The 9,623-nt window shown below is 54.1% G+C and overlaps 1 protein-coding gene across 8 annotated transcripts; it reads left to right on the top strand.

The window, feature by feature from the left end:
- The first annotated feature begins 1,898 nt into the window (after positions 1 to 1,898).
- On the top strand, positions 1,899 to 5,427 carry SERTAD3 (SERTA domain containing 3). Of its 8 annotated transcripts, none has more exons than XM_071209268.1 (3): positions 2,212 to 2,322; positions 3,693 to 3,972; positions 4,192 to 5,427. In XM_071209268.1, the coding sequence occupies exon 3, from the start codon at positions 4,198 to 4,200 to the stop codon at positions 4,786 to 4,788; it is 591 nt and encodes a 196-aa protein (XP_071065369.1). In that variant the 5' UTR covers positions 2,212 to 2,322; positions 3,693 to 3,972; positions 4,192 to 4,197; the 3' UTR covers positions 4,789 to 5,427. The 8 variants fall into 8 exon arrangements, with proteins under 8 accessions (XP_004474103.1, XP_071065369.1, XP_071065370.1 ...); XM_071209269.1 differs by lacking the exon at positions 3,693 to 3,972 and adding an exon at positions 3,480 to 3,556 and having other exon boundaries at positions 2,227 to 2,322; XM_058280267.2 differs by adding an exon at positions 3,480 to 3,556 and having other exon boundaries at positions 2,227 to 2,322; positions 3,693 to 5,427.
- Positions 5,428 to 9,623: the final 4,196 nt, after the last annotated feature.

The raw sequence follows: 9,623 nt of genomic DNA, 5'->3' as shown, positions 1-9,623 counted from the left end.
GGGGGAGGCAGCCCTGTCTCTGGCAGTGACCACACAGAGTGGTCAGGGCTCTGATGCAGAAGCCCAGAGGGTATACCTGACCCAGCCTGAGGAACAAAAACGGCTTTCTGGAAGACTGGGAGGCCTGAGCTGAAACCTGAAGGATCAGTAAGGAGGCAGGAGGAGGTTTTCGGGCATGAAGGAACAACATGAGCAGAAGGCCAGGAGATGGGAAAACATGGCTCCTTTGACGATCTGAATCTGCTGCCCGATAGTGAATATACTTCTCCTCTGAGGGAGAGGTTAGACCTGAGAGGCTCGTATGAGTAAGGTAAATTGTGCAGTCATTGTGAAAAAAGGTTGAGCTTTACTTCTGAGGTTTTAGTCCAGGAGTTGAGGAAGGTCAGCGGCACGTTTGTGTTTTATAAAGCTTCCCCTGGCGACTTTGTGGAGGTGGATTGGTAGGGGAGAGATGGAGGCTGGGAGCCCAGGGGGACCTGGGCCAAAGTAGGGGCCATAGGGAGGGAAGGAGAGGGTAGATGTGAGGGAGCCTGAGAACTTCGACCTGGGGATGGGGCTTCAGTGAGGCCGGTTCAGGAGGGGAAAGAAGAAGAGTTGTCCCCTTCCTCATCATGTTCCTCTCTGGAATCTACGGTCCCCTGGCTTTGTTCCTTGGGGACAATTTTTCCAGGCCTAGCTGAGCCACTCCTCGGTTTCCAAACCTGCCCTCCCTACCCACCCTCACCCCACTGAAAAATCTTTTCCAGTCTTACACTGCTTCTGCAAACTGCAGGATGGCTTGGCTGACAAATTCTAACCGGCAGTAACTGGTCCAAGGAGACTTAAACCACCCAATCCAGGGGTGCACTGGAGAAAATTGCCCCCCAACCTCACCCCACTTAGTGAAAACGTGTGTGGTTCAGGCTTTCCCAGCACTGTCACCCTCGAGTTCTGCACTCTCCTTCTGTCACATTGCCAGAGCATTTGACAAACTCACTTGATGCCTGCTCTGGGCCCAGTACTGTGCTGCGTGATGCTGGGGACCAAGTGATGACCAAAATCCTGATGCCTGTCCTCAGAGCCCCCACGGTCCAGAAAGTGACCCCCAGAAGGGACAGTGGAGGCAGGGGCAGAGGGGTCGGGGAAACCCAGGGGCCTGTGAGCGCCTAGAATGGGTCCTAACCCAACCTGGGCCGATGGGGAGGGCTTTGGTGAGAGTGGAAGCTTCGCGATGAGTTCTGACAGTAGAGAGGGGCAGTCTGGGAATTGAGGGTGCATCTTCGGGATGAGGAATCAAATTTAAAATTCCCGAAGGCTTCCATTCCCAATTTTTGAGTATTTGGCATTGTTGTAGGGACCGGGGCGGGGATGGGGTGGAGTGGGGTGGTGGTGAGGGGTATGACATGGAAAAAAATAAATTCCCTGTGTTCCTGGTGGGAGAAGGCGCTTGAGGCCATTTTAGAAAAACAAAGTGATTCGGTGTGGCTGGATCGAGGAGTGCAAAAAAGAGAGTGCATCAGGCCAGACTGTGAAGGGCTTTGTGGCAAAAGTAAGGCGTTTGGACTTTATACCCAGGGCAGTGGAGAGCCGAAAGAGTTTCCAGGAACGAAGAAGCCACCCTGAGGGGAAAGATGGAACGCCAGGGGGATGTAGGCGGGAATACCGCAGCAGAAGCCCGAGAATTAAGGAGCGGGCCGCGGGGCGAAGTTGGGGGAAGGGGAAGGAGAGCGGGGCAGTGAAGGGGCGGGGCTCGGTCGCCCAGGCAACATAGGCCGCGTCGACCCATTGGCTGGTCTTCATCCGCCCGCTCCGCAGCCTCGGGCTTCCGAACCCCAGGGGCGCGGCCTCCGCGAGTTGCTCGGCCCCGCCCTCCTAGGGGGCCAGGCGGGGCGCGGCGAGTCGGCCCGTCAGGCTCCACAGCGGGGCCCAGCCTGCTACCGGACCCAGAAAGCAGTGCTGACGATCGCGGAGCGAGGCAGTAGCCGATTGAACAAAGCAGCTTTGGTGCCCTCGCCACCCTCTACTCTCCACCCTCCGCCCTGGAGACGTGGCCCCGCCCCCTGCGAGTCGGAATCCTTTAAATGGTCCTCGGCGCTTAGGGCCGCGGGGGCGGGGAGGGCGGCTCCCGGTGAAAGGCAGGGGCTCCGCCCGGCCAATCGGTGCCCCGCGGCGGACGAGCTTCCAACCAATCGCAGCTCGCGGACCGGCTCGGGGGCGGAGCAGGCTGGACTGGAAGCCCGACCCAGAGGCCCAGCCGAGGCGAGCGAGCCCCAGCCCGGCACTGGTGGGTCGCCGCGGTGTAGCCGTTCCTGGAGGTGGTCGCTCTGCAGCCTGGCGGCTAAGGTGAGCGGTGGCCGCCCAGTTTGGGAGCTGCCTTGGGGTGGGGGGGGAGGACGTGTGGAGGTGCGGCCCCGGGATTGTGGAGGCGGGGCCTGGGCGGGACGGGGGCGCAGATTAAGGGTGGTTGATAGGATTGGGGGTATCTGGACACCGGAGACTGAGTTCGAGATCCGGGACGGGAGGCGAGGTTTTGGGGACGGGATCTGCAAGTGAAGAGAGGCTGAAGCTAGATCACGGGGTGTTTGGAGAAGCGAGAGAACCAGGGGAAGGAACTTTTGGGGCAGGCTGCCGGACGAGTTGGATTCGGGGCTGCAGGGTCCTGGAAGAGGTGCGAAAGGTTTAGGGGCTGGGATCCCGAGCCTTTGGAGAAGCGAGACAACTAGGGTCGGGGGACCCTGGTCTCCCAGACGCAGAGACGGGGAGAGGCGGGGGGGGGGGGAATTGGGGAGAGTTTGAGGCTCGGGTTTCCGAGCCGGAGAGGGAGTTTTAAAGGCGACGACCAGGGGCATCGGAAAGTCGGGAGAAGTGGGGAAAGTTGGCGGGGGTGGGAGAGTGCTCCCAATTGTGATACCTAGTCTCCGGAACCGGGTGGGTCGGAGTGCGTTTGTTGTCTTTGAGGGATGGCCTGGGTCTGGGTCCGAGGGCAATTTGGGAAAAGACTCCCGGGTCTCCTGGCTTATCGGGAACCGGGAGAAAGCACTTAGTGTCGGAGCCTGGGGTGGGGGAGGGGCGTCCGGGCGTGGAGCGCAGACCCGCCGCCCGGGAGGCAGCCGCGGGCGGGGCTCGGCCGGCTCCCGGCGGCTAGCTGGACGTCCGGGTTCCCTTCCCCCACCCGCTCCGTGCCCCTGTGCGCATGTCCTGAGGGAGGGGGTGGGGAGGTCCGTCCCTGCGGCGGGCCCTCTGGGGATTGTAGTGTACTCAACGTCAAAGCCTGTACCTGGCGGCAACCGGCCCCTATCTCCCAGAAGCCCCTGGGCCAAATTGGGGCGTGTCCGAATGCTGCCTAGAGACCAGTTGGGGGCGGTGCCTGGCTGGGTGGGTTGGGAGGGGGCGGAGCTTGGCGGAGTTAAGTTGTAGCAAGTTTTCCTTTGAGGCTCGCTTTGGGGAAAGCAGAAGGCGCAGGCGGAGGGGTTGAAGGAGGCCTCTTCTCTGCTTTTCAGAGATCTCCCAGTCAGTTAAGGAAGAGGGCACGGACAGATACATCCTCCCTGTAAAAGAAGAGTCGCACAAAAATAAGGTGCCCCAACTATCGAATGAATAAATTGCATTTACCTTGTTCTTTCAGCACTTCCTGTGTAGTAGGCTCTGTACATATTATGCGGGAGATCTTGACGATGTGATGAGAAATATTTTTTACAATCCTCATTTTACAGATGAGGAAACTGAGGTCCAGAGAGGCGACGGCAGGTCACTTGCCAAGATCACACAGCCGAGCCATTTCAAAGGCAGAATTCAAACCCAGGATTCTCTACTTCCAGTCCAGGTCTCCATATTCCACACCCCTCTTTTATGTGTGACATGTCTGAAGAAATGAGTACTGTAGAAAGAATAGTTTTTTAAGACTCAGAGGGACTTGAGTTAGGATCCTTGTTTCACAGATGATTAAACTGGAGCTCAGGAAAGTAAATTCACTCTCGGAGGCCACATAGGCAAGTAAGTAGGATTCAAACTCAGTTCTGTTTTTTTCAAGTCCAGATGTTTTCTTAACCACATGCATTTACTCCCCTCCATAGCCTTGTGGGATTCCTGCTATTTGCATTTTATAACAATGAGACAGGTTCAGAAAATTAAAATCACAAAACAGTCATACGGGGGAGAAAGTGGGATTTGAACTAGCCCTACTGAGTTTGATCCGCCCTCTCCTCTCCACAGGGCATAATGGTGGGAAGCTTGAAGAGGAAACATTCGGATTTGGAGGAGGAAGAAGAGACGTGGGACTGGGGTCCAGCCGGCCCACGGAGCTGTCAGCAAGCCCTTCTCCGCATCTCCCTGGACAAGGTCCAGCGTGGCCTGGGCCCCCGTGCACCCTGCCTCCGCAGGCACGTCCTCATCCACAACACCCTCCAGCAGCTGCAGGCTGCGCTTCGCCTGGCTCCCGCACCTGCTCTGCCCCCAGAGCCCCTCTTCCTGGGTGAGGAGGACTTCTCCCTGTCGGCCACCATCGGCTCTATCCTCAGGGAGCTGGAGACCTCCATGGACGAGACTGAGTCCCCCCAGAACCCAGCGGTTCCCCCGGACCCCCAAAATGAAGTGCTGGCCCAGCCTGATCCCGTCTTCTTAGAAGCTCTGAGCTCCCAATACCTGGGCGATTCCGGCCTGGATGACTTTTTTCTGGACATTGATACATCCGCTGTAGAGAAGGAGCCCATGCTGGCCCCCCCAGAGCCCCCTCACAACCTCTTCTGTGCCCCGGGGTCCTGGGAGTGGAATGAACTCGATCACATCATGGAAATCATTCTGGGGTCCTAAAACTTTGGGGGAGGGACTCCTTCCTCATCTCAGCTTTATGGGCTGGGTCCCAGGATGCAACCCTATATGTCTGTACTTTGTGGGGCCCTAGGCAGTGACTAAGACCTCCTTTCCCCCCATTTCAGGGTTCCACAGACCATCTTGCATGTATGTGTGTCTGGTAAGCCCAGCCTTCTGTGAAGGTGGGTCTTCCTGAATTAATTTATCTGTTCCGAATGCCTTAACGAGACTCTTTCAGGGGGTCTCATATCCCACTTCAACATTTCTTTTGTCTTTCCCTTCCCTTCTATTCCCCTTGCGACCACTGGGGCCTCAGGAAAGATAAAGCTGGGCCTGTCAAAGGATGACAGGGTTGCACTGCCTGGTAGCTATGGAAACTCAGGCTCTGCCTCTTGCATCTCAAGGGAGTTGGGAGAGGCTGGTCTCCTCTCCCTGATCCCCACCTCCTTGGCAGGACCCAGTCCCAGGAGCCTCTGGATTCACAAAACCAGGCCGGACCACGTGCAATAGAGTGGAAACCAAACTGCTCCATGCCGCGTTATTTAAAAGAAAGGCGGGTTTTGTGGTGGTGTTTTTTGTTTTTGTTTTTTTTACTGTTTGTAATATATTTTTTCTTAATAAAAAAATTTTTTTTTGGAAGAGATGGTGCTGTCTAAATGTTCCTAAACTTCACTGGGTCAATGGGAGGGACTTGTTCAATCCCGTAAACATCTGGACCCCTTCCCTGCCAAAGCTGAAAACAGGTATATTATTATACATAACATTTACTGAGTGCTTATTAAGAGCACTGTTCTAGCCACTTAAGGTGAATGGAAGCCATTTACTCTTCCCAAGGATTATATAGAAGTAGGTACTATTCACTTAGGAAGAATCAGGTTCAGAGAAGGCAAGTCACTTGCTCACAGTCACACAGCTAGGAAGAGGGAGGACCAGGGAGCCAGGACTCCAACTCAGTCTGACTCGAGACAGGTTCTTGACTACTGCATTTATGTTGCCACTTGGTAAATGGCAGCCCCCCAGCCAGCTGGCCTCAGCACATAGGTGGGCACAGGAGAGAAACAGTCATGCGGAGTGTGACAGGGTAAGGCTCTGGCACTTAAAAGCCTTTCGTTGTATGAAATGTGCTGCTGAAGCCCATAGGGGAAAGAAAATACCCGAGGACCCCCAGCACTAAAAGCAGATTTGTTCTTTGTTGGCCAAGGAAGAAGAACCAAGGTAAAAGGTGTGATGCTAACACTTTTTGGGGGGATGTGCGAGCCCAGTTTGGCCAGAGGGGCGGGCAGAGGGATGGTACACTGATAGAGCCGGTGAACTGGCTCTGCCTTCACAAAGACCTCTAAGAGGCACGGCAGGTGAGTTTACACAGTACTGGGGACTTTTCTAGAAGGGATGCAAGGAGGAACCACACCTGGGTGCAGTCCACAGGCAGAGGAAGGAGGGGGGTTGCACTGCTTTCTGGCTTGAAGCCAGATTTCTCAAACAGGAGGGCATTGCATCCAAGTCTGAAAGTTGAGGTGTAACCTGAACAGCAGGGTGCCAGTCCAGAGGAGATGGTCAAGGGACTCTCAAGACGCCACACCCACCAAGGTCTGCATGGCAGTGTGGATGCCAACTGAATCATGTTCCTCCCACTTAAAACCTGCAGTGACCCCGCATCAGAATAAAACCCCCACTCCTCACAGCAACCTTGACCTTGCTGCTGACAACTCTCATATTCTCCCTTTGCTCAACTCCAAGGAGCCTCCTTTGAACCCAAGCTCCTTCCCCCCAGAAGACCCTTTCCCCAAATCACCAATCCAAATCCCCTCAGAGAGGTCTTCCATGCCTTCCCATCCCAACATGTCCAGGGCACCACCCGCCATCGCATTGTTCTGTTTGCTTTTCTTCGTAGCACCCTATCTGAAATTCTTAATTGACCTGTGTATGGTTTGCTTCCTGCTTGCCTGGAAACTGAGGGAGAGAACGAGTCTGTTGTCTCCCAGCTGTATTCCCACCCCACCCCCAGTGCCTGGAACTATGCTTGGCACAGGTGGGTGCTTAAAAAACATTCATTGCTGTTGAAAAAATGAACTCCAGACCTTGCAATGACCAGCTCTCTCTCCCACCTCCCACTCGCCCTCTCACTCCTCTGCTCCAGCCACACTGTTCCATGCCCTTCCTCATACCACCATGTCCCAACCCCCAGACCTGAAGTAATATGTGCTTTGCAAAGTCGCTCTGACATCCATAGTGACCACGCAAGGAACATGTGTCGGGGCCTGATGCACACCAAGGATTCCAATAATTGTTCAATTTTATTGAATGCCCACTGCGTGCCTGGCATTCTTCTAGATGCAAGAATAAAAGACATTTCCTGCCCTCACGACATGCTAAATAAGTAAAGTACACAGTCTGTCAGATGGTGATAAATGCTATGGAGAAAAATCAGGGGGGTGATGGGATGTTGCTATTTAGAAGGGATGACCAGAGAAGACCTCACCGACTGGGTGATGTGAGTAAAGACCTGAAGGAGGTGAGGAGTGAGCTGTATGGATCTCTGGGGGAAGAAGGAGCCGGGCGCGGGAACAGCCAGTGCAAAGGCCCTGTGGTCAGAGAGTAAGTGGATTGTGTGAGGGACAACGAGGAGGCTGGGTCAGCAAGGCGGAGGGTACCAGGAAGTGAGATGAGAGAGGTGAAGGGGATGAATTATGTAGGGTCCTGTGGGAGGACTTTAGCTTCTCCCTGAGTGAGATGGAAGCCGAGGGAGGGATTTGACCTTCTAACGGGCTCCCTTGGGCTGCCCTGAGGATAATGAAGGGGAAGCCTGTTAGCTTGTTTGTATCGCAATGAGGTCGGCGCCCCCACTTTCGAGATGAATAAACTGAGGTTCGGAGAGGTCCAGCTCCTTCCCTAAAGTCACACCTGTTTAAGAACTGGCAAGTGAAGTGGAAAGGCCGGCCCTGCCGAGGAACCTGGTCCCTGAGGGCAGAGTCCACGTTCCCTAACCCGGCCCCCCCTGGGCTCCGCGGTGGGGGATGGGCCTGCGGGCGTCTCGGGGCGGGACTGAGGCCGCCCGCACACTCTTCCGCCCGGGGCTGACTGGCCGCATCCTCGCTCGGCAGCGGCGGCCCAGGCCGGGACCCGCGCCTCCGCCCTCTGCACGGGCCGGGCGGGGCGGCCGGGGGGGGGCGGGGCGGGGCGGCCCAACCCTCCCCCCTTCTCCCCCCCCACCGCCCCAGCTGGCGGAGGCTCCTCCCCGGGCCTGCCAGGCCTGGTGGCTCCGCTTCAGGTTTCGTTTCCCAAGGCCCGGCCTCTCCTTCTCCCTTCCCCCAGTCCTTTGAATTTCTGGCTCCTTCTCCCCTTTCTGGTCGCCGCTTCAATGTCACCTCCTCAGGGAGGCCCTTCCGGACCGTCCTGGCTACAGGAAGCTCTCCTTAGGCCTCTCTGTTATCCCGTTTTATTTTATTTTCTTCCAGTCACTGAACAGAAGAGGAAAATATCCTCTCAAACTTACTCGTCTTCCAAGGTCTTCTCATCCCACTCAAAATTCAAAGGATCTTCAAGTGGCCGAAAAGACCTGGTAACTTCTCTGGCTTCCTCCCCTACAGCTCACAGCCTAGCTATAATGGACTTGCTGCTCGGCAGTCGTAGCACACACTCCCATCACAGGGCCTTTGCGAGCGCTCCCCCATCTAGGCCCGGGACACTCTCCTTCCAGAGCTTGGCTACCAGCTCTCATTTTCATTCATCAGGTCTCTGCTCAATGGTCACCTCTTCAGAGACCCCCACCCCTAACCCCTGCCATGTCCAAACTGCGCACCTCTTCATTTCTCTCCTCCCACTTGGCTTTATTCTTTTCCTTTGCACTATCACCTTCTAAGGCACAATGGGGATTCTTTATTGTTTATTCCCCACCGCCTTTCACCAGGGATTTTTATGTATAATCTCACTGCTGTATCTTCAGTGCCTAGAACAGTGACTGGCATACAGTAGGTGCTCAGTATATGAATGTTTATGAATAAATGGATGCATTTTTAAATATTAATTTTCTCTCCCTACCCCTGCCCCTTCCAGGAGAGGAGAGACTGTGTGATACACCCCCGTATCTACAACAGTGCCTGCGACTAATAAATGTTCCATCAATACATGTGAATCAAAGGACTCCTATGAGCTCTTCTTCAATGTAGGATCTGGAGTTAGCCACTTGGAGACTCTGAGCCTCTTTTTCCCCAGGCCATAAAAATCATTGTGGGTGTAAATTGTGTGAATTTGCCTGGTAGGGCCCTGGTTCTAATTAGCATGTTACCCCCTTTTTAATATGAAAACTCTCAAGCCTATAGTAAAGATAAAGGAAAAAAGTATACTAAACACACCTGAACACCCTCCCACCTATATCTCTATATTTAATAATTGCTAACATTCTGCTCAAATTGCTTAATCTACACACACACACACATAAATATACTTTTGGCTGAACCGGTGGAGAGTAAACTGCAGACGTCCTGACATTCTACCCACTAATAGTTCAGCAGTTTCAGTTTTAAGAGTATGGACTTTCACCTACAAACCATAATTCTATTTCCTACCTAAGAAAATTAACATAATTCTATTATATCACCTAATATTCAGTCAAATTCAAATCCCCCTTTTTGCCCCCAAGAATATCTTAATAACTTTTTCCCCCCAAAATCAGGATCCAGTGAAGATTCAACACTAATCTCGTTGTAATAAAGAAACTACATAGTACCATTTATTCTGGAACATTTCTCCCCGGTTCCATTTTTGTGTTCCCTTGACATTGAATTTTTTGGCCGATCAGCCTGGATATGCTGTAGGATGTCCCACATTCGGGAGTG

Source organism: Dasypus novemcinctus, chromosome 18 (assembly GCF_030445035.2).
Source record: "Dasypus novemcinctus isolate mDasNov1 chromosome 18, mDasNov1.1.hap2, whole genome shotgun sequence".
NCBI classification, from domain to species: Eukaryota; Metazoa; Chordata; class Mammalia; order Cingulata; family Dasypodidae; genus Dasypus; species Dasypus novemcinctus.
Note: the sequence above shows the minus strand (reverse complement) of the source record. Positions and strands in the feature narration are given on the sequence as shown.